The following is a 24,231-nucleotide window of genomic DNA, read 5'->3' as shown; positions in this document are numbered from 1 at the left end:
GGCTGGACTCGAACTTGCAACGATCCTCCTGCCTCAGTCTCCCAAGTGCTGGGATTACAGGCATGTACTACCACACCCGGCAGCTATTCTTTCTTGAGATGAAATCTTTTTGTTTGCATGTTCTTTTAATTTGCATCTCTCGAATGACCAGTGATGTTGGACACTGTCTTATATATTTATTTGCCACTTATACTTGTTTACCTAAGAAGTGTCTATTCATTTCAGATGTGGATTTTTGGGTTGGGTCTTTAAATTTGGGGAGTCTGTGGTGCATTAACTCATGGTCAACTTGTAATACCCAGCTACACTGAACACTGAATCAACGTGGAGATGGGTGTGGAGGGCCCACCTGAGGACTGTTGCCAAGAGCATGAAAAGGGAACTAGGGGGAAGACGGTGCTGTTGATTCTCCTGGAGAAGCTTGTCATGCTGCTTTTCCTGATATGAGCTTGGCTGTTCTCACTGGGTCCTCACTGTCGCTGAGGATAGCTGTGGTTCTCTTTGGGGGAGCTCTGGTCTTCACCTTGAGTGTTGCTTCCTGGCTCCAGTGCAGATCCCTCAGCCGGCTAACACAGATCCTTCATCCCGCTGGTGCAGACTTTCTAGCTTCCACCACTGACCTTTGGGGCTTCCCAGCGCAGATCCTTGATACAGACTTGCATGAGACATCGTTGTGGGCTCTAGGCCTCCAGCTGGACTTGTGCAGGACATTGCTGAGATCCCTCAGCTGGATTCTTTGGGTCTCTAGTGTGTGGACAGATCTCCCACACTCTTTTGCATTTGACTCTTTTGGTGAATATTATAAAATAATCCTATAAATTATGTGTCCAGTATTAAATCTTTTCCCTTGTAAACTCTGACTATAACAGAGTCTAATTTGTTTGAGTTCTTTATATATTTTAGATGTTATCCCTTTGAGTGAGAGCTGGCAAAATTTTTTTCCCCCTCTGTGGATTGTCTCTTCACTCTGTTGGTGGTTTCTTTTGCTGTGAAAAACCTTTTTAATATCATGAGATCCCATTTGTTGAGTCCTCGTATTATTTCATGTATGATTGGGGTTTCATTCACGAAGTCTTTGCCTACACCTGTATCTTCAAGGGTTCTACCTGTTCTCTCTTCCAACACCATAGAGAATTCATCTCAGGGACGCAGGGATGGTTCAGTGCACATCAGTAAATGTAAAAAACTAGATCAACAGGACAAAAACAAGTGATCATCTCAATAGACGCCAGAAAAACATTTGACAAAGTCCAGCACCCATTCATGATAAAAACCCTGCAAAAAACTGGAATAGATGGTCTTCATCTCAATCTGATCAAAGCCACCTATGATAAACCAACAGCCAACATCCTACTAAGAGTCAAAAACTGAAAGCTTCACTCCAAAGTCAGGAACAAGACAAGGATGTCCACTATCACCACTCCTATTCAATACAGTTCTGGAAGCATTAGCCAGAGCAATTAGGTGAGAGAGAAATAAAGGGAATCAGGATAGGAAATTGTCTTGGTTACTTTCTTCTTGCTGGGATGCTATACTCAACACCCAAGACTTCAGGGAGGAGAAGTTTATTTTTGGTCACATTTCAGAAGTTTTAGTCTGTTTAGCAGGCTTAAACACAGAAATGGCAGCTTGTCCATGGTAGATAACTTTCTGCCACCAGGAAGCAGAGAAAGAAGGGGGGAGTCACAGAGGGCGACAGACCCCTTGAGGTCAGGCTCGAGGGACCTGCCTCTTTTTAAAAATTAATTTCACTGGGACACTTTGGGCAGACATAATGATTCCTTTCATCAGCCCTCTCTGACCGGATGCCACCTCCTGAGTGCAAGTCAGCTACAGCCCCGTGACTCTATCACCGTCCGAAAGTCCCGTCCATGGTGCACGAGGCCTTTCGGGGGCGCTGTTGACCTAAAACTGTAAGAGCTGAACGAGAAATTCTTGGATAGACAGGTAGACTTGCTCCTTGTTTGGTAAATTCAAGATTCTCTGGGATACGGACATAAAACCAACAATGAAAAGGCTTAGATTTTACCTTATATAAAGTTCGGTGGATACATTTCAGCAAAATAGTTTAAAAACCAAGGAAAATACACCATCCTTTTCCCAGTGGATAACGTTTGAGGTAAGTACTATTTCATACTGCAGTATCAAAATACTCTGCGTGTAAAACATGTAAAAATAATTTTTAAAACCCTCATTGCCCAGTGTTCCATTTTTGGAACACCCATGACAAAGAGACATAACACATGACTTTTCTCTTCAAATTCTTGTTCCTTGAATTTTTCTAGGTAACACATATGAATTTCATGTAAAAATTGAGAAAACTGTAACCTGGCATAAATGGATTACACAACAGTTTAAGTCTTTCAGTGACTAAGTAGAACTTTTAGGTCATATGTTAACACTCTGGTATCCTCCACGAATACGATCGTATTTTATTAAAATAATACAAATGACAGTTTGCTTCTATAAGTCTGCTTCAAAGAGGAGGGGATGAATTTGCACATAAAGAAGCAATGTTAATTGACCTGAGATGACAGATAGCAAAATTTATGTTTCAGTTCTTCTTGAAGGACAGAAGGAGGAATAAAGACAAATTTATTTAAAAATAGCTTTACTGCATAATCTGCAAATTCTTGCATGAACATATTCACACAGTGGTACCTTGCTTCACGAACACTTTTGTTTGCAGACAATTTGGGATGCAAACGAAGGTGCTTGGCAAAATTTTGTTTTTGTCTGCAAACCCTACATCGGTGACAAACACAACTGTGGCCATCTTTCTAGCACAAACACAAATGTAGCCGTCTTTCCCACACTTGTGGAACAAATTAAGTTCTTGCTGTATTTATATTTGGTTCTACTAAAAAAAATTAAAAGATATCAACACACGATATGGTACACAGTCAAAATCTAGATCAAAGGGAAATGAAGACAGAGTCACTCATTTTCCTTAGCGCCGTTCAGTCACGTGTTCAACTTGGTCAAGGACTAGTTAATATAATTTAACAGTATACACACATCACACTTTCATAATCACGGCTTCTATAATCATCATTTCTTCTGCTTATTACTATTTTTTGAAACAACTAGCAAGAGGATTATCTGACTCTGTTTATTTTATTGAGAGGTGGGCAAGCTATGAAGGAATGACCAAATAAATCAGAATATTTTATCGGCAACCCTAGTATATCAACCAGCAATGCTGAGCACTTTTATTATTTTGACTCTTTCTACTCCCTTGAGAGCCGTTTCACAGTCAAGTGTCAATCAATACGCTATTTACACGTTTGGCATTGCATGGCAAATCAATCTCAGGGCATGGTGCGCCATGCCCCTTTCACGTACAACAACTCAGAGTCTTCAAGACCCTCTGGAGACTTTATAGACTGATGCTAGTGCTGATACCAATACCAGTAACAGTAAGGGTATCACATGATCATTTAGCTTTCATGCATGGCTATTAGAATTTTTTGCAAAGGGAAAGAAAGTTCAGCAGAGCTCCTACCCTGACTATATGGCACTATCAAGTCTTACATTTCTACTTCTTGTAATTTTATATGCAATATTAGTACAGCATTTCTCTTGGGGAATCTTATGTTCCGTGACATTTTTCCTCCTTTATGTGTTACCTACGGCCCCTGCAAAGAATGGTGTTGTTCCGTGACAGCCTGTCTTTTGAAAATAAAAGCTGCTCTGTCCGCTTGGGGGACACAGGAAAGAAATGCAAACCCTCTGATTAAAAAGGTAATCAATACTCTAGTTAATTTAATTATAGGACTTTGGAGTTTGGCTGTGGGGCAGGACATCTGTCCTTTGTCACCAACTCTTTTCTTTCCGGCAAAAGCAGCTGACCACGATCAGAGGGATACAAAACACAGAGTACCCAACGAAGTTTCTCTCTGGTCCTCAAGAGTTAAGAAGAGTTGAGAGACGGCACGGCGGGGAGACTGCTGTTTGGGAAAAGAGGTGGTTGGGGCTGTGTCTTGGCTTTTCCTGCCACTGAAGAAAGCACGGAAACAGTTATACATCAGTCCGCGGCTAAGTTCACAGCTGACTGTGCTACTTGGAGACAGGGCCTGCTCAGAGGAGGCAGATCACTGGGGGTGTGTGCTGGAAGAGTGTTTTCTCCTTTCTGGCCGCTACCTTTGTGCTCTGCTTCCTGGCTAGCACGCAGTGGGCAGCTTTCCTCTGCCAAGGCATTCTGCCATGCTGTTTTGCCTTGGAGCCACCCGCCATGGACTGAACCCACGGAAACCGTGAGCCGAAATAACCCTCTCTTCCACCAAGCTGTAGGGCTCAGGCCCTCTGTCCCAGTGACGGAAAAATGACTAATACACACTTGGAGAAGTCAGCAGAGAAAAGGGACGGACTATATGGAGAACAAAGATGCCCAAGACAAAAGACAACATGGTAGCATGGGTAGGGCACAGGCATTTTCAAAAGCAATACCACAGAAATAGAAGTTCTCACTTTAAAGACTGTCTTATAATTTCAGTTCAGAAAATGTCAACTCGGGGCTGGGGATTTAGCTCAGCGGCACAGCGCCTGCCTGGCAAGCACGAGGTCGTGAGTTTGATTCCCGGTACAAGAAACAAACAAACAAACAAACAAAAAAAGAGCTGGAAAATGTCAACTCATCTTACTTTTAAAAACACCAGAAAATTTTGTTTTCTATATATTCTAATTATCTGCTAATTAGAATCACCTTCCTGAAAAAATCAACTAACATGCTGTATTTTAAAAAATAGTAGTTTCATTAATAAGTTATCAGGACAGAAATACTAAAGACCAAAAAACTTCACGAAAGTGGGAACTCAGGTAAAGAGAACACTAGAACACATGAATCCAACTTTGCTTTAAGGGCAATTTCTCAGCCTGGTAATTTAAGCCCCAACAGGTAACCAAGTCCAGAGCCTGTTTTAGGGTGGGGAACCTACATATTCTCATTCTCCACCAAAAGAATCATGTGCTCAGTGTCTCAGCACACTACACTGTAATTTTTTTTTTTTCCTTTTGGGTTTTTTTTTTTTTAGACAGGGTCTCGCTATGTAGTTTAGACTGGCCTTGAACTCACTATGTAGCCCAGGCTGCCCTCAAACTCACGGCAATCCTACTGCCTCAGACTCCCCAGTGCTGGAATTACAGACGTGTACCACCATGCCTGGCTCCCTGTAATATTCTAGAAGTATTTATATAACTTTGTTCTTCCACAACTTCTGGTTTATAACTCTCCTCCCTGTACCCCTAATCTTCCATACTTTTCCATAGATTATAACCATCTCTTTCACTTTACACTTGCTCCTCTTCTTAAGGAAATACTAATCTATTTCAAACACTGGAATGTACTATCTCTTAGAATTTCAGCCACATTTCCATCCTTAGGCAGTTCTACAGTTTAAATTTACAATTTAACTGGGTGATCTGATAAACTTTAAGCTAAGTATTCAGTGTTGCTCTAGGCTGGATGTACCTCAGGCAGAAGTAAATGAAAACTCTCTCTGGAGGAACTTATCTTCAGTTGAGCCCGAAGTTCCCCCCAAAATGTACGCAATGTAAAAATATATTGGAAAATGAGAATCCATGAATGAGAACCAGCAAAAATTTGGGTGTACGTATCAAAATACCAAAGACGTAACGTGAAATGGTGCAAAGGACTGATTCCTTTGAGTAACAAGAAAGATTATAAAAATGACCAAGCAAAACCAGATGTGAATGTATACCAAATAAAATGTGTAGAAATAAACAAATTAAAATAAAAACTCAGTGGATGGTCTGAAGCAGATTAGTCACAGCTAAAGAGAGAAAAAAAATAATTTGTTCAGGCAGCTAAACAGGCAGTAAGAGAAAACTAACAGTTTATATTAAAAAATAAATTATTGATAGTTAATGCTAACCACTGAACTTTAAAAGTCTCAGTGGGAAACACAATGACGTCTGAAACTATGCAAGTTAATTGGGAGATATTAAATACCTGAAAATATGTTCATGGAGTAGAAGGCTGAATAATCTACAGAAAATTCTCTCCATATTAATATGTATAAAATCAGCATAACTACAGTCAGAAACTCCAGAATGTTTTTAAGGTATTTTTTTATTATTATTTTTGAAGATCTTGAAAAACTGGCTGGGGATATAGCTCCACGGTAGAATGTTTGCCTAGCATGTATGAGTCTTGGGTTCTATCCCAGTTCAAGGCCAGCCAGCAACTTAATAAAACCCTGTCTCAAAATAAAATTTCAAAAGGGCTGGGATGTAACTCCATGGTACAGCACTTGCCTAGCATGCACAAAGCCTGGGTTGGTACCTGCTGGTGCAAAAAGAAAAAAATAACGGAAACACCATATAATCTAGCAATTTGTATACTATCTGAAAGAACTGAAAACAGAATCTCAAATAGATATTAACACTTCTATGCTCACTGTGGCGTTATTCACAATAGAGAAGATATAGAAACACTGTAAATTTCCAGAGACAGATGAATGGATAAAGAAATGTGATACATACATACAACAGAAAACTATTCAGACTTTAAAAAGAAGTAAGGCCTGCAATAGGTGAGAACAGACACGGACCCGGAGGACATTTTGCTAAGTAAAATGGGCCAATATTTTGCGCGGTTCGCCTTATATGAAGCATGTGAAATAGTAAAACTCATAGAATCGAGGGTGGAACGGCAATCGCCAGGGGCCGGAGGGAAGGGAAACGGGGCGCTCTAATTCACAGAAACAGTTCCGGTCGGGCCAGGCGAGAGACAGACAGATCAAAGTCAAACTAGGCAAAGCCAAACAAACCAACAGAAAAACTCCGCAGGAAAATAGACAGAAGGCTTGATAGGAGTTTCACAAAGGAAGATTCTGAAATGTACAGCTGTGTGCATCTGTGACACCTGTGCCTTTATCCTCTGTAACCTACCCCCTGGGCCCTTGCTGATCCTGGAAGGTCTGTTCCTATCGGGCCGGCCACTTCCCACAGACTGTAACAACTCGGCACAAGCAAGCTTTTCAAACCCAAACCAGCCAGTCCAGAGCCAACACCCCAACCAGCAGCTCTGCTGGGCTCTCCTGCTGCAGGTAGTCCCCTTCTCTCATCACCCCAGAGCCACGCGCCAGCAATTTGAGATGGCGCTAGGTCGCAGAGCACGCAGAAATTACTCGAACCAGCCAATTCTCAACCCGCTTACCCTGCCTCGCCTGCTCCTTCCCAGGAAAACCACAGCAAATTCCTCTCTGTCCTCTGCCTCCTGGTGGACCCCAAGGGCTCCCCACGTGGCCTCCTATAGGCGGTTCGTTCCTTTCTCTTGGGGAGCCCAACAAACTCTCTCTTTAGTGGTAGCTGTTTTCTAACCTGTTGACATCATTGTATTGTAAAAGAAGGTCTTCATTAGGAATCAGAGGAGAAATTAAAATCACACTAGATCCTGGTACAGATTGATAACCTTAACAGAGGTTAAAATATTTCAAAAGTATTGTTGAATATATACAATGAGAAAGCCGATTCATAGCTGGAGAGTGAATATTATTATGACCATTTTCAAAAACAGGTAGCAATGTATGTAAAGTTGAAGATACAAGGACTCCTACGTGTGCATTCGAGGAAAACTGTATTTGCAGGAGGAGACCTTTCAAAATGTTCCTAGTGATGTATGGTAGCACTGTTCTTACTGGCAAAAAATAAGACAATGCTTCCCATATTTATCAAGAATAGAAAGAAGAGACATACGGAAAGGGATATTAAATGGTGGTATAACAAACACTTATAACTGAATGCAACATTGTGATGAATTTCAGGAATGTAATACTGAATAGAAAAACTCAGCAAAATACACAGAGCATGACCCCTTGTGGAACGTTCAGGAAGACAGAAAACAAGAAACTATTAAAATTTTTTTTAAAACTTGGTAGTGGTTCCATGAGTGCTCATTTAGTATTCTTTACACCCGACACATAATTTATAAATATCCTTTCGCATCTATTGAGTTTTTAACATAAAGAATTATTTAAAAAAGGAGACAAAGGATAGGGAGACTGTTTTATAATAGCAAGGGCACAAGTCATACCGTCTTCACTGGTGTGGGGCTCTGTACCAGCCTCCTGGTCCACCTCCTCCAACGTACCGTGCTCACTGTATGGGCTGTCGCTGTGGAGCGGAAGTAGAAATTTACAAGCTAATTTATAAACCACCGTGCTGAGTAGTTTTAAAGTGAATAACTGCTACTTTAAGGAAAAATCTAAAAGTTTTAATGGCAAAGAAGTTCCTGGATAACCCAAGGATGAAATGCTACACAACCTCTCTTGATTTTCTGTGCTATGAGGATAGGCACTAATCTTTGACTAGGTTATTTTCTAATTCTATTTGGACAGAGGCTAACTTAGGGAAAATTTGTAGCATTACAAATCACTGTTCTCCATGGAAATGCAAAGTAGTTCAATTCAGGTAGAAGATGTTGGATTGCTGCTCTGCACATAGACCAGTTTTGTATAAATTCAATTCATCATTCTTTTATGAGATATAAGTTGATGGTTCTTTGACTTTTCTTTTGAACCGACTGTAGCATCTTTTCCATCGTTTCTTGATATGTGTTCATTGCATTTCTGTATTTGAGTCATTACTTTTATCCTCTTTTAGAACTTACCCTTTAACACGACCATTATCTCTCTCAAATATATGCTGATAAAATGTACTGGCCACAAATACAAGTCTGTTACTACTATAAAAGCTCACTTATATTGCTGGTGTTAGGGGACAAGGATAATTACTATATTATTGATTTTCTGTTTAAAATGAGCAATACCCAAAGAAAACACTATGCATAAGCAGGAGGGTACGCCACTAATGGCTAGAAGACTATTATGTAGGTTTCTACCCTATTTGGAAGAAGTTGCAACTACAGAATGTTCTAGAACACAACACGTCAAATAATATCGATCCGGGAGCCCCTTGGTCTTTGATGAAGTGAGCTAGGCAGCAGAGCTTACCAACAGAGCCCTGAAAACAAATGATTAGGAAAATAAAGTTACATATCTCAGGAGTGCTGGGCTTTATTCATTTGTCTTGCCATAGCCAAGCTTTAGGCAGGAACCTGGACACGGTAAGTACTCAGGTAAAGACTTTGGAATTCGGTTTCATGTATAAAGTACTGGATACCCCAGAGAACTGGAGTCTTGCACGCTTTATTGTCAATTTGGGAAGCAGTATTTCTGGAAATACCTAACACTTAGTTTTCTTAGGCATCACACTATGGCCTAAATAAAACAAAAGTGCTTTTCACCTTTCAGTTACTTGTCCCACTTCTACTTAACGATCTGTAAGCAAAGGGGGAAATCCGGTACCCTCAGCAGAGTCCAGACTGAAGGATTTGGACGTGTCTATTTCTAGCTGCTGTCGGATCCTAGCTCCCCAGGCAGGTTTTGAGGCAGAGAGGGAGGCTGTTGGGGGAAGACCCGTATGGATGTTCAAGCGAGGCCCACTGGGTGTTACGGTGTGAACGTGTCCCCCGGGGGTCACGCGTTGGAAACCTAATCCCCCAGCTCACAGACTGAAGGGATCTGGAGTTGGAACTGTGAGAAGTAATGAGGGTGGGACGAGGTGACTGCGCCATGTTGGAATGATGCATTTTTTAAGACGGGGAAGGAGAGCTGAGCACACGCGTTCCTTTGCTCCTGCGCTGGAAGCTTTCTACCGCGTTATGACGCAGCCAGAGGACCCTTGCCGAATGGCAGCATCTTGGTGTTAGACTTCCCGCCCTCTGCACCTGTGAGATGTAAATGTTATCTTTTTCTAAACATGAGTTACCCAGTCTGTGGTATTCTACCATAGCCACAGAAACTGGCATAGGATACCTAGGCTGCCTCCAGTGACTACTACCCACCTCGCGGCTGGTCAGCTTTTCTTATTTTGCAGAACGCTTAGGATAAACGAAAGAAATATTGTGCATTGAGCGTCCAGCGCATAATAAGGGCTCAAGGAATCGACGCTTCTTTTACCCTACGATTTCTCAGAAACTGCTTGAGACTCATACAGTAAATACCAAATAGTGAACACGAACTTTTTAGGGTTTTCCTATTTTGGAATTATTCACCGGAAGATACTACTCCCATGTTTATAGCTCTATGGGAGGTGGCCATCTGCTACATTTAAAAGGTTTTACTCCTAAAATATATTAATATCATGAATTTGTTAATTATAATAATAACAATAATTAAAAAGGGTGGAAATAATATTCATTAGTCAAAGTAAAAATGAAAATAAGTAAGGATAAAAATATATTTGGTTGACAGGGCTCTCTCAGAATGAGAATTTTAACTGTGTATGGAATCAAAGCTGTCTAAGAATGGAAAATAAAATCTGTTAACCACTTATCTTTTCCTGAGTTCACATAATAGGAATCAATATGGGTCTGTATGATCAGAATCTGTATTCTCCATGAAAGCCATGGCAGGGTAGCTCTATCTTTATCTAAACAGATACACCCCTTGGCGACCAGTGACGAGTATGACTTTCCACAATAGAATACCAGTGTTGCCACGGATCTTCGTATTCTCAGTTGTCTCACTTGGTACTGCTGCTTCTTACTTTAATTTTTAAACTGGAAGCAGTGGTGGTGTATAGACACTTCCTTTTCTTAACTCAGCTGGTATGTGTGCTTCTATGTTATAGGTATCTGTGTGCGTATAATCTTATTTTACATGTTATTTTTTGGCAGGAAGAGAACTACAATTCTTGGACTCACCAGTAATCATCTCCGGCCATGCACTTCTCATAAACTGGGCCATCCAGTTCTTTGGGGTCTGGGAAAATGGCCTCGTGGTGGATGATGATGGTCTTGACCGTTTCGTTCACGTGTGCCTGGCAAGACACCTGGTCCTGTATGTCCGGGACAGGCATCAGCGTCGGGCCAAAGCAAATGGCCAGGTTGTAAGGGTCCATCATGTTCTCATCGCTGTACTGGGAAAGACTTGGGGAGGGAGCAGGAAAGAAGTGGTAAAAGCACAAGAGGAAAAGAAGAAAACATGTCCAATAAGACACTCATACTCTGAAGACAGGGTTTTTACTATTCGATATGCTTGCTATCTCGCCGGTCCCCAAACTTTTTGGCAGCTTCACTTTCCCACAAGTGCGTAGGTTGAAGGGGTGAGGGATGATTCCAAAAAGTACATGAGCTGGACCCCTGGCATGCGCAGCTCACAGCAGGGTCCAACCTCCTATGAGAATCGAGTGGCTGCTGACCTGACAGGAGGTGGCGCTCAGGCGGTGGGAGCCGCGGAGGGCTCGGCTCCTGCTGTGCGCCCCGGGTCCTGACAGGCCACACACCCGCACTGCACAGGGACCCCTGCGCCATCCCACTTAAACATGACCCTCCACAGAGAGTAAAGTCACTTAGACCTTCAACTTGACAGAGACTGACAGGGGAACACAGGTGCTCTTGGCTCGGAAAGGTGGCGCTTTTCTAAGTCACGAGAGAGTTCACATACGAGCCACGCCAGTGGACGTCAGGACCGACTGGACGATTCTCGCGGTAAATTTTATGCTCAGACTCTAAATCTGGGGAAGACAGTGCAATATCCATAGCGCTTTATAAATGTCTTGAATAAATTTGTCCTCGCACCACTCAAAAATATCTTAGATTTCTCCAATAAACCCTGAGAAAAGTTTAGAGGAAAACAGAACCCATTTTCTTTTTAACTCTTGAAAGGGAATGAGGGGCTGGGGGTTTAGCTCAGCGGCAAAGCGCCTGCCTGGCAAGTGCAAGGTCGTGAGTTCGGTTCCCGGTACTGGAGAAAAACCAAAAAGAAAGGGAATGAACAATAATTCCAGGCTTTATAATCTGCTTTTGGGTAAATCCACCAACATGAGGTGACAAGAAAAGGCATTCAAAGTGAAAGAAATGGGGAGAGGACACCTCACTTATTTCTAGTTAAGGCAGGCAGACCTTGAGGGAGATTTTCAGTTCTCTACCGCTAACTTCTAAACACAATGTAATGGACATTTATGAAATATTTTTGCAGGCAACTCAGAATAAGCCAGCTCTTGCTTGCAGTGCCTCTAACACACGGGCATGCTACTCTAGGGAGAGCTTAGAAGCATCACCTCTCAGAGTATAGAATGTCTGTCTCGCAGGGAAATGTAAAATCCAGGTGAACAGGTGACCAATGGAGGTGAAAAAGGAGACTTAACTACTTTTGTGAGAGGACGAGACACCAAGAAACTGAGCTACCACCTGGCTCGGTATTTAACCCCCTTTCAGAAATCAGATAGTCTAGAAAGCAGAGAACACAAAAGGATAATTTCCATAGCTAACATATGCCTTCCCTTCTGCCGCTTCTCAAGCATGCAATCTTACAGAAAAGTTCAGGGTAGCAAACGATCATGTTACACACGCCCTTGAAAGTGAGAGCTGGTGGAGAAGTGAGATTCAGGATAAGAATGGTCCAATTTTCTTTTCTTTTTTTTTCTTTTTCTTTGTCTTTTTGAGACAGGGTCTTGCTGTGCAGTTCAGGCTGGCCTTGAGCTCACTTTGTAGCCCAGGCTGGTCTCGAACTCGCAATGATCCTCCTGCCTCAGCCTCCCGAGTGCTGGGATTACAGGTGTGCACCACCACACCTGGCTAAGAATGGTCCAGTTTTCAAGACACACTTGAGCTCAGCAGGGAGACTCACACTTAATGTTTCTAGGTCACGCATTTGGTGCTGGCTTGAACAGAAAAACTCTGATAGAAAAATATTATTCCTCCCAGCACTTGGGAGGCTGAGGTAGGAGGATCGTTGAGATCAAGACCAGCCTGGGCTACAAAGTGAGCTCAAGACCAGCCCGAACTGCATAGCGAGACCCTGTCTCAAAAAGACAAACAACAAAAATGCCTAAATTTTGATTTTACAGTGAAAAATAGCTAATATCACTCTCTCTCCTCAGTGCTGGGAACTGAACGCAGGGCCTTCCACACGCGAGGCAGGCGCTCCACGACTGCGCTACATCTCTAGGTCTACACCCTGACCTCTCTTCTCCAACTTCCTGCTCAAGCTCCTGACATAGAGGCTGGGCCTGTGTCCTTGCAGGAAGGCAGGTGGGGGCCGTCAGGGGACGTTTCTGAGCAGAACCAATTGGAGCCATTGCAGCCGTCTGACTTGTGGTGTGTTTGCCATTTTGTTGAAATTCCCAGTGAATTCTATTCGGGTTTCCAGAGCTTGCTTAATTAACAGGCCACTCTTCTAACCCACGGTGTTTCACCGGTTCACAGGGGGTTCGCTTGGGTGTGTCAGGGAAACACGTCAGCAACAGTGTGGAGAGAGCCAGCAGAGACAAGGAATCCCACGCGGGGCTGTGGGGACAACACACGCCACGGAAGGCGAAGACGACGAGCTCTGGGCCTTCACAACTGCCTGCGCAGCCGGACATGCTTCGAGGTGAAGAGGTACAGCAGCTATGCAACCTGAGCAGTTTACATTCATCCCTCCAGATACCGCTTATTTTCAGTGGTGAATGCTGCATGAACGGGTTCCTCCTGTCATCCGGGGATGTTTGAGGCACCCAAGGTGAACAGCAGAGCCCCGCGCTGCCTGGTTTTCTGCCAGCACTTCCTCATGGTACGGTGCGAGGTTGCGGGGGCCAACCTGACCTCAGCAATAGTCTGCAGGGTTGCTGTAAATCCCCCTGACTTTTGAGGATGCAAAAGCTCCAGTGAAATAGAGATGAGAAAACAGCCTCTGTTTAGGAAGGGAGCCTCCATGCCAGATGAGAAGGCATTTCTCCAATCGGTTATCTCTCCCTGGATGTCTTAATGTCCAACTGCTTAACCGGAACACTGCATGGCCGGGGACTCTTAGGGAGGACGTGAGGAAGATGTTCTTGTAACGGAGCCCACGTATCAGGGAGAAATGTAATTAAAAAAACCAAGCTGCCTAAACCGAAACAGTGAAGTTTTTCTTAAAAAAAAAAAAAAAGCAGTGCATTTAAGATATATCATTTTAGTTAATATTCTAGACATGTTTTCTTTTTATTGTGGCAAATTCTCAGAAATTCCTTTCTGGATCTGTGCGTAAGTCTCATTTATGATTCCTTTCCATCCCAACTACAACGCTGAAAATCACAGAGATTTTCTGAGATGAAAAAGTGGTTTGTATCACTTATGACATTAACTCTGGATGGAAGATGAAAAAAACACATTTTACTGGGAAGCCCTATTAGTGATATTTGGGTATTTTTACGTTTATGGCCAGCCACGTTTGTGTTATCTGGGGAAGTGCTTTCATCTGTCATACAAAGACCTTGATCTGTTGAGGAAAAATGTTCCTTCAGTCCAGAGTCAATCAGTTTTTTTCCTTTGACCCTGCTGACAAATGGAACCCAATGTACATTTTATAGGACCCAAGAACACAGACAGAATTTAGATGGGCATTTTGTCAGAGCATTAGGGCACTTACTGATTGAGGAAGGCGAAGAGGTACCTCATCACTATCAGGACCGACTTGGGCAAGGTCAGGAGGAGTTTGCGGATGTGAAGCGCCCTCTCATAGAGATTTTCTATTCCTGTAGACCAAACATGACACGGTCAGCATCCTTGAACTTCTACATTTAAAGCAGATCACTGCAGTGCACATGTTACAGGAAAACATCTGAACATTAAGCAATTACTTTGCCCTTGGAAAGATGCAACTGTCATCAATATAGTGCAAGAGTGATTGCTTGGGTGTGCCGCCATTTCTGCGGGCATTTCCTGTGACTCATCTCCGATTTCCTCAGTCTCGGCCCTGAGAACTTAGTCTTCTAGATTGAAAAATAATTTTTCCCTTGCTGCTAACTCTACCTTTTCCATCTGATACGTTTTCAACACTTCTTTGTTTGTCTACATATAAACTGAAGAAGTTTTCTGGGGTACAGCACCTCTCCCCAGCCACTATTCATTAATCCACCTATCTTTATTATTGTATCTATCACGATGGTCCAGTGATGTGCCAGGTTTTGAACCCTTTCTCAAAACTACCACAGTATTTTACTTATATGACTTTTCATCTTGTATGTTATTTTTTCATTAACTTTTAAAGACAATTTAGGAGAGTACTAGGTTCAGCACTACAAATGCATCGTGATACAACTGCTGCATCACTGAGACTGTGTTTATGATCATTTCTTTCCCTATTCCACATGCCTTGTGGGACTGGGAGATTCGTGGAAAGAGGAGTCCTAGGAAGAATTTCATATTTTATTTTCCCTCTTGGTTAAGAATACAAATCCTCCAAAATATCTCAGTCCTAACGCCCTTGTGAAACAGCGGCAAAAGGTTTACATTTATCTATTATGTGAGCGGGTACACATATTCACAGAGTTTTCACCTTTGTCACGGAACTCAGTGGAACAACTCTGCGATACAAGCGGCAGGGCACAGGCTGGCGCCCCGCCGAACGCAGCAAGCGGTGGCCTGCGGGTAAGTGGTCAACCAGGGCAGCTGGCCGGCAGGAGTGGAGCTGGGCCTAGAACCTCTGTCTTCTGTTTTATAAGTCTGTTTTTTTCTTTTTTGGAACTTAAAGTATAGCGTTGAAGACAACTAATAAACATACATTTCAGAAAATATTTCTGAAATTCCCTATCACTTCATATCACTGTACTTGTTCCTAAATGCTCTTGAGACACTGATGAATCCTAGCGGAAATCCTGTCTTTAGCTTCCAATGCCACAGTTAATTGATTCTACTCAGGTTTCCTTTTTGTTTTGTTTTTTAACTTTCTCCTACCCACAAATGTAGCTGGTTCCCAGCGATTTCTATCCAGTTCTTTTCTGTGGCAGTACCACCCAATCTCAAGGGCAAAACCATCAGCCCTACCACAGCATCTTTGCTCCACTTTTCTCCCATGTGTGGGACAGTCTGGCCGCTCCTACCTCTGGGTAGCTTGCTGCCAACTTCCTCACTGAAGTCTTACTTCTCATTTGGACCACCATAATACTTGCCTAACTCACCTCTTTCCAATATATCTTTAGTCAGTGCTGTTCCACTTTGACTTGGGTTTGCTTGGATAAGTTTTTAAAAATGCTGATGCCCAGGATATTTTATGCAGTCAAGGTTCAAACTACTGCCTTAATGAACTCATTTAACTGGGATTTTAAGTGTTGGCTCCAGTGCATTCCACTTATTACCAAACTGGGCATTTTATTTTTCCCTCTGCACAACTGAAAAGGCACCAAAAATATACTAGGAATATTCTTGCTCAACCACCAGTTTGTAAAATAGCAAATAACTTACCAGGTTTCCTAGGAAAGAATATTTAACCACTTACCAGTTCAACTGATCAAAAATTGCATACCTTCATTAATTTTTATAACATAACAGGAAATGTAAAAATGATAATTTTATCAGATTTATTCAATGCAAGAACTGGCTGATCAGCTGGGCGTGGTGGCGCACACCTGTAATCCCAGCACTCGGGAGGCTGAGGCAGGAGGTACATCGTGAGTTTAAGGCCAGCCTGGGCTACAGTGAGTTCAAAGCCAGCCTAAAGTGCACAGTGAAACCCTGTCTCAAAAAGACCAAAAAACCCAAAAGCCCAGCTGACTGAAATGACACCAGCCTGAACAACTCGAGGTATGGTCCGTATGTAAACAAACACGCAGCCTTTGTGATGCTCAGCGTAAACTGCCACATGGTTTAAATTCCCACCTTTAAGAATGCTATGGCTGGAGTTGTAGCTGTTATCAGAAAATGTGATTTCGGAAAGTCTTTAATGACAGTGTAAGTAAAATATTCCTGTAACACGTTTATTCTTCAAATATAAAAAGTATATTTTTATAATTAATAACTGCAGTAGCAATGAATTTGAACATTACATTCTGTCTTTTTATTTGTAAAGTATTTTAAAATGGAAAAAAGCACTATAAACAAGGTAGATTAGGGTCATATCTATAGCTAGCATTTGTTTATATACTTTCCAGCCAATGTCTTTTTTCCTGAAAGAGGGAGTAAGATGCTTTTCAGAAAGTCATTAAATGGGTACATACATTCGCTCAGGCTACACACGAACGCAATTCTTACATTATCAAGATTTGGATCCAATTTACTTTGTTAGTCCTAGTAGGATCAAAACATGCTCTCAGTGGTAGGTACTTGGGAACCCACACTAAAAAGAGGGAAGGTAAAATACTTGTAGATAAAGTAACATGTGAATCACTGAGAATTTAATGGAAGAATTGTATCTATCAATACTATACATTTAGATACAGCTTGATTACTGTTTTGTATCGGGAAGTAACTGGTTAAAAGTTCATTACCTAAAATACCTCACTGCTTAAAAAAGCACAATGGTTGTTGCTTTATGTTAAAGAGCCAAGAGATAATTTGGCACGTCTGTGTCTAGCAAACTTATCTTTAAAACTGAAAGAGCAAAAAAAAACCCTCGAAGGTGAAATTATATATATTGTCATCCATGCTTAAAAATATTGAAACTTATTCGCATGTATCCCTTTGTTGATTCTGAAAAGTGCTTTAATTTAAATTCTGGATTCTCACTTTTAATATCTCAGTTTTTTGTCTTTCTTCCCTTTTTTTAAAAAATCTTTTTCCTCTACTCCCTTCCTCAGACCCACTTTCCACTTTCCCTTCTCCAGTCAGTTCTAAACTTAGTTCTTCTTCCTTGTAAAGGCAGTTTCAATATTTACACCAACTTCATAGCAGCATTAATAGTCAAAAGGTAGAAGTAGCTCAGATGTTCACAGAGGAGTGAACAGATAAACAAAAATGTGTCATACATACGTATTAATATTATTTGGCTTTAGAAAGGAAGGATAGGGGCTGGGGATTTAGCTCAGCGGCAAAAAGCGCCTGCCTGGCAAGTGCAAGGTCGTGAGTTCGGTTCCCGGTACCCGAGAAAAACCAAAAAAAAAAAAAAAGGAAGGATATTCTAACATATATTACAACACGGATGAACCTTAAAGACATGCTAAGAGAAATAAACCAGCTACAAAGAGACAAGTATTACATGATTCTATTTATATGAGGCACCTAGACTAGGCAAATTTACGGACACAGGAAGTAGAACCGACACTGAAAGGGCCTGTGGGCGGGGGAGGTGAGGAGTTATTTTTTAGTGGGTAAAGAGCTTCTGTTTGGTAAAAAAAAAGTTCCTGCAGCAATTATGACGGCTGCACAGGACGGTAAATGTACTTAATCCCCCGAGCTCTCCACTTAAAGCGGTAAATTTTATGTCATGGATCTTTTGCCACACACACACACACACACACACAAACTAATCGAAGGGTCTGTGGGATGCAAATTAAAGATTTAGGAGAGAAAAACAATAGTCACATAAAAAGAGCGATACCAAAAAGACAATTTAAAACTATGTGAGGCAACACACAATGTAAGTCAAAGTGCAACAGAATTGCTGGCGCTTCTGAAGCAGCGCAAATCCCCCTGCCGCGTCCTGTGAGTAGGACGAGACATGTACCCGGCTGGCTTGCAGCACGCGTTCTGCCGGAGCTTTGCTCTCGGACAAACAACTCATTCACTCTTTTGAGTCTAGTCAGTGGGTCAAAATTTATGGCTGCTCCTGACTCTGCCTAACGTGCATTCTAGCTGGCAATTCACGATCTTTCAGTTTCACAGTGGATGCAAGGGTAGATAGTTCTTCCCTTCGGAAAAGTTGCCAGTGAGGGGAGTCAGGATTTTATCTGCGGATCTTTTAAGCTAGGCTTCGCTTCCACACTTCAGGGTCTGCTGTCATTAGGTAAAAGCGGCATTCATTCAGTCTGGGTCACATGCTCAAAGCTCCCAGGACTAATTTATGCTCTTTTTCCACAGCAGCGTCCTAAGTTCACAGCAGGGCAGTGGGACAGTTCCATGAAAATGTCTGTGAGAAGTTCACCATCAAATGCAAGGTGCTTCAGAGGATGGCAAAAAGTTCCTACGGCCATTCCCATGAAAATTTCATTTCTCCAGAAAACAAACAATAAATCACAAGATGAAAGTTCGTACTTAAGTATGAAGACAAGGAAAAGAATGTCCTTGGTGACCACACTGAGAAACCATTTATTTAAAAGTAGTTATGGAAATATTTCTGAGCTCTAGAGCTTAACTACTAGAATTCACCAGTCCCACAGCATCTGAGCTTCACCGTAACAGTATCAAGGCGCTAACCAACTGCATGTACGGCCAGTGTGTACGTGTGCACAGGAAGGGCAGGGAGAGAAGCGCAAGGCGTTCCAGCACTCGCGGACGCACCTTCGGTGCTCTTGGACGGAGTCAGCCGTAACTCTCCAGGTAAGCAATAAATGCCTGGAAACCTCAGTGACTGACTAGTAACGGACACTTCAGTGAATCAATCCACCGCTTTCTCTTCTAGTTAAAAAACTGCCCTACGCAAATAAATATGTAAATAATGTGTCCTGTTCTGGTGACTTATCATTATTGAGGTTAGTAGGGAAACTAAACCTTAGCCTGCCAAGCTTTACCTATTCAGATATTCAGGGTATCAATATTTGTAAAATGAAATTGTAAGACATTATTATAAGTCATGAAGTGGAAATTCAGAATTGAGGGAGAAAACCACCATGTATGTCACGAGAGTTGACAGAACTTTTAAGAACAATTAGATATATTACAGCACAAGGAAAAGAGCTCAAAAGCATTTTTCATAAAATAATCAGAAGTGGACAAATAGATATACGTACTGAGAGGCATATCACAGTACTGTCTGATTATCAAATCCCTAGAAACAATCTAAACGTCTAAAACTAGGGGACTTATTACACGAACGGAAACCAGTGTGCAGACACCAAAAGCTGAATTCTGAAAAACATACACTGACCTGAGAAAATGTTAACAACATTAATGAATTAAATAAAAAGGTTTATAAAGAGTCAGGATGGCATGACATAATTTTATTTACAATCGCCTTACTGTGATATAATCCATATACCATATAAGTTATCCATTTAATTATACAATTCAGTGATCTTTAGTATATTCTTGAGTTGTATAGCCTCACCTCAATTAACATTAGAATATTATAATCACTTCCAAAAGAAACTTCATATCCATGAGCGTGTGATACGATATGATATAATATCAATTTTGGTATGATATGACATGATATCACACCAGTTTTTATTATGAGTATAAAGGAGTCGTATATCCATACCACAGAATATTGTCTGGCAATAAAATGCAACAAAGTACTAATATATGCTATAATATGAAGTACTGACACATGCTAAAACACTGTGTTTACGTAAAACCAGGCACAAAAGACCACAGACTGTATGATTTTATTTATATGAAATGGCCAAAACAGGCCCTAGGGCTGGGGGTGGTGACAGTTACAGGGAAATGGAAAGTGGGTACTACTGTTTGCTAACTGGAGTTTCTTTGGGAACAATAAAAATGTTCTAAAGTTGATTGTCATAGTGGTAGCATAATCCCATGAATAGGCTAAAAACCTCTCAATTGTACTGTATTTTTAAACTTTTTTTTTTTGTCTTTTTTTTGAGGCAGGGTCTCCCTATGCAGTTCAGGCTGGCCTTGAGCTCACTTTGTAGCCCATGCTGGCCTCGAACTCACAGCGATCCTCCTGCCTCAGCCTCCCAAGTGCTGGGATTACAGGCGTGCGCCACCACGCCCGGCTCTGTTGTACTGTTTAATGAATGAATTTGATGAGAATTATACTGAAACCTGCTTCTAAAAGTACATAGATAACATACAAAAAACTAGGAAGATACTAAAAGGTTAACATTTCTGTGCAGAGGAATTATGGATGATTTGTTCTCAGTTTATAATTTCTCTACAGTGATCACATATTAATTTCATAATAGAACAATTATTTTTATTTTAAAAATTATTTTCATTAGTAGATGAAATTATTTTCATTAGTACATGTTTAAATTTTAAGGTATAACATTAGTACATTACTACATGTTTCATTTCATTAGTACATGTTTAAATTTTAAGGTATATTGTACAGGAGCACAGAATATACTATTATTGTTTATTATATATAAAATACATACACACCATTATTTCTCTTTGGACGGTGGTACGATGCGTGATAGCATTTTGTTCTATGTACGTCTGCATATTTCTCAAGTATTTTACCATGACTACAGGTTGTTTTGTGGTCTGAAATGTGACAGAGAACCTTTCACTTCCAGGGGTACCAGTGAGAGGATGCTGTGGGGGTGGCACTGGCTGCAGGCGGAGCCAGTGAAGCCAAGAAATGAAAACTGTTGAAGGGGGGGTGGTTGATTATATGGTCTATGTTATTCTGTCCTATCGGTATTTTCTTTAATATAAAAGCTAAAAAGAAGGTGTATTACAAACAGTATGGATACTACAGTTCCATGCTGGCCTCAACAAAAGCTGTGTGCACAAGAATATAAAAACAGCCTAGAAGGACATGTAGCCAAAACCACTGGTTCTCTTTAGGCTGGAACATTCTGAGGGGTGCTATGCTATCCGATGTGCTTTGGTGTATTTTTCAAGTCTGCTACAAGGACTTGAAGGTTGGTTTTGTGATAGGAGAAAAAAATCTCCTATAAAAATATTTTCTCATGTCTAAGTAGTCACCTAAATAATAACATGTTGTACAAAATGAGTGCAAATGTTTCATCTCGGCTCGAAGCTCTGAGGAAGGCTGGAAAAACCATGAATTACTTGAGTAATTACTTGGACTTTCGCCTTTGGGGATCTCAGAGCTGTGATACATGGATGTGCTGGAAGCTGCCCAGACTTTGTGGGTATGACCTGGAGCACTCACAAAATCATTCATAAAGGAGATTTAAGAAAAGCACACAACAAGGAACAGAACAATTCTGGAGTAAGAAACTACTAAATTTGTCACTGCCGAGTTATACCGCACTTGATTACACTACGTTTTCATCCAGATAAATGATCTTCCAAAATAAATTTGTAGTGAATTGGGGAATGGATACTGTTCATTTTAAAAATGAGGGCTAAGATACATTCCTCCCCTTTATTATACATTTGTAAGTTTCCAAAGAACGGGGTAATTTAGGGGCACAACCACGGCAGGATAATAACTTAGTGTGGGCGTGCGCGTACACACACACACACACACACACGCACGCGCGCGCGCGCAGACGCGCACACACACACACACACACACACTCTTCCCCAAAAAATGCAAAAATAGGAAAGCAAAAGGTAGCGGGTGCTACAGGGACTTATATAATCTTCTAGAAAAGATAAAAAGGGAAGACTTTTTTTCTAGGCACACTAACTGTTACATGAAATTACCTTAACAGGGAAAACCAGGCCCAGTTATGGCAATGCAGCAAGATGACACGGGTAAAAACAATCTCTCACTCTGAGATCTGTCTCCCCGAAAATTTCTAATTCTTGATGTTTCCATTGTATACTCACTTAGGCTACCTTTACTCCTGAGTATCTTCTCTTTCCCACTAGCTTTTAAGCCTCCTAAAAGGAAGAATGAAGTCTCTGAGTCTTCAGAATTTTTTGCATATGGCAGACAATCTACTAACTTGATTCAATCATCAAAATGATTTGGTATCATTGTAATATCAATGAGGGGATACAATAATGAACGATATATTATGCCATCCTCAATCAGTATTGAGAATCTAGGAAAAACGCAAATACACGTCCCATGGGTAAAAGCAAATACTTGTCTTTTTTTTGTGTGTGTGTGTGTGTTTTTTTTCCTTTTTTTTTCCGGTACCGGGAATCAAACTCACGACCTTGCGCTTGCCAGGCAGGCGCTTTTGCCGCTGAGCTAAATCCCCAGGCCGCAAATACTTGTCTTGAGATACATCAGTAACAGGAATCCCATCTTTTTAAAGAGGTTAGAGTTTAGAAGGAAAGGGATTATTACATCAAGGAGGTATTATACAAAGAGGTTATTAATGTCAATGAGTTCTTGAAAAAAACCACCCTACCTACACTAAAATTAAGGTAGACACAGAAAAGTAAGGTTGGCACAAGCGGTTCAGCACCTATGAAACTTTGGAACCAGAGTACCAACAAAAACATTAGCATCCTATGAAAATACTGGCAGTTAGATCTGAACTGGGATGTACTCTTCTTTGCCGCTTTGAAGTTCAAGGCCCCTGCTTCTTCTTTCAAGGTACAGATTCTGAAGGGCATGAATATATAATACAGACTATTTTTATCCCAGTTAATTCAAAGTTTATTAATTTATTGATCTGCATTACTCTACTGTTCTGATAAAGGGAAAAGTGTTTTGTGAGCGTCTTCATTTGTCCTTGTAGTATCTCCGGCCCCGCCTTCAGGGAAGATACCTCTGCACACCGTCTATTCTCTTCTACGGTCTATATATTTTGCTGAACCTGACTTTCATGGTGAGAAAGCCTGACTTTGTTACAAAGCATGTGATATGTTAGAAAAAATCATGCTGGGGTGAATACAACTTCTAGGCTACAGCACCATCATTTCTAAATGCAGCTCATGGAATTATGTCAGAGAAATACGCGATGGCCAGAATAGACGGTAAATGAGTAAACCAGGTTACCTCAGCCTGCGGTGGGAACAGCTATAAAGTAGTAACAACGGCAGTCAGCAGCATTTACTGAGGCTTCCTACAGGGTGAGGCACGACATTAAGCAATTTAAGTGGATTATCTCACTCATTCTTCACACAGACTCATGGAGTAAATGGAGACAGCGACTTACTGAGATCAAGCATTCATCGTTGTCCACATTTACAGAGCTGGTAAAGCTAGAATTTGAACCTAGATACTTCGGACCCTATGGCCTTAGTTATTAACCCACAACGAAACAGGGTTTCTGGTTCATAAATGATCCTCTAAAGGTACCTGGCAGTGTGGCCCAGTATTCTTTATCCAACTGCCACTGCTTGTAAACATTACGGCTGACACAGACCTAGAAAACCACTACGTGTTACAGAGCACTTACTTTTCCAGACTTAACTTCTCTGGCTAGGACGTGAGGGAACTCTTTGGACGTGGCCAAAGGAGAATTCCAGAGGCGTGACACCGCCTCCTCAGCTCTTTCCAGCTAGGTCAGAGGTCCGCTGTGATGACTCAGGCTCTGCAAGAACCTCGGAGTGGACACACAGGCGCACTTCTAAGTTCTGCCCCGGATATCTGGGTAACTGGAATTGATACCAACTAAAGACAGGACTTTGGGCACAGCCGCTAACAAAGGAACTTCTGATAGAGTCTCGAGTCTTCACTTTACTTGTATTCTCTGTAACAGAGAAGTACCAAGCACTTACTGTGCTCCTGGAATTAGCTATGG

At 41.5% G+C, this 24,231-nt stretch overlaps 1 protein-coding gene across 2 annotated transcripts in view; it reads right to left on the bottom strand.

The window, feature by feature from the left end:
- Srgap1 (SLIT-ROBO Rho GTPase activating protein 1) overlaps positions 1-24,231 on the bottom strand; it is a 148,756-nt gene that overhangs the window by 17,721 nt on the left and 106,804 nt on the right. For both annotated transcript variants that reach the window (XM_013520989.1, XM_013520990.1), the window contains exons 15-17: positions 14,418-14,523; positions 10,730-10,954; positions 8,057-8,136 (exon numbers count right to left, since the gene is read on the bottom strand). In XM_013520989.1, the coding sequence (XP_013376443.1) occupies positions 8,057-8,136; positions 10,730-10,954; positions 14,418-14,523 (411 nt within the window). The remainder of the gene's footprint in view (positions 1-8,056; positions 8,137-10,729; positions 10,955-14,417; positions 14,524-24,231) is intronic.

Source organism: Chinchilla lanigera, unplaced genomic scaffold (genome assembly GCF_000276665.1).
Source record: "Chinchilla lanigera isolate Chin_1 unplaced genomic scaffold, ChiLan1.0 scaffold00057, whole genome shotgun sequence".
Taxonomy (NCBI): Eukaryota; Metazoa; Chordata; class Mammalia; order Rodentia; family Chinchillidae; genus Chinchilla; species Chinchilla lanigera.
Note: the sequence above shows the minus strand (reverse complement) of the source record. Positions and strands in the feature narration are given on the sequence as shown.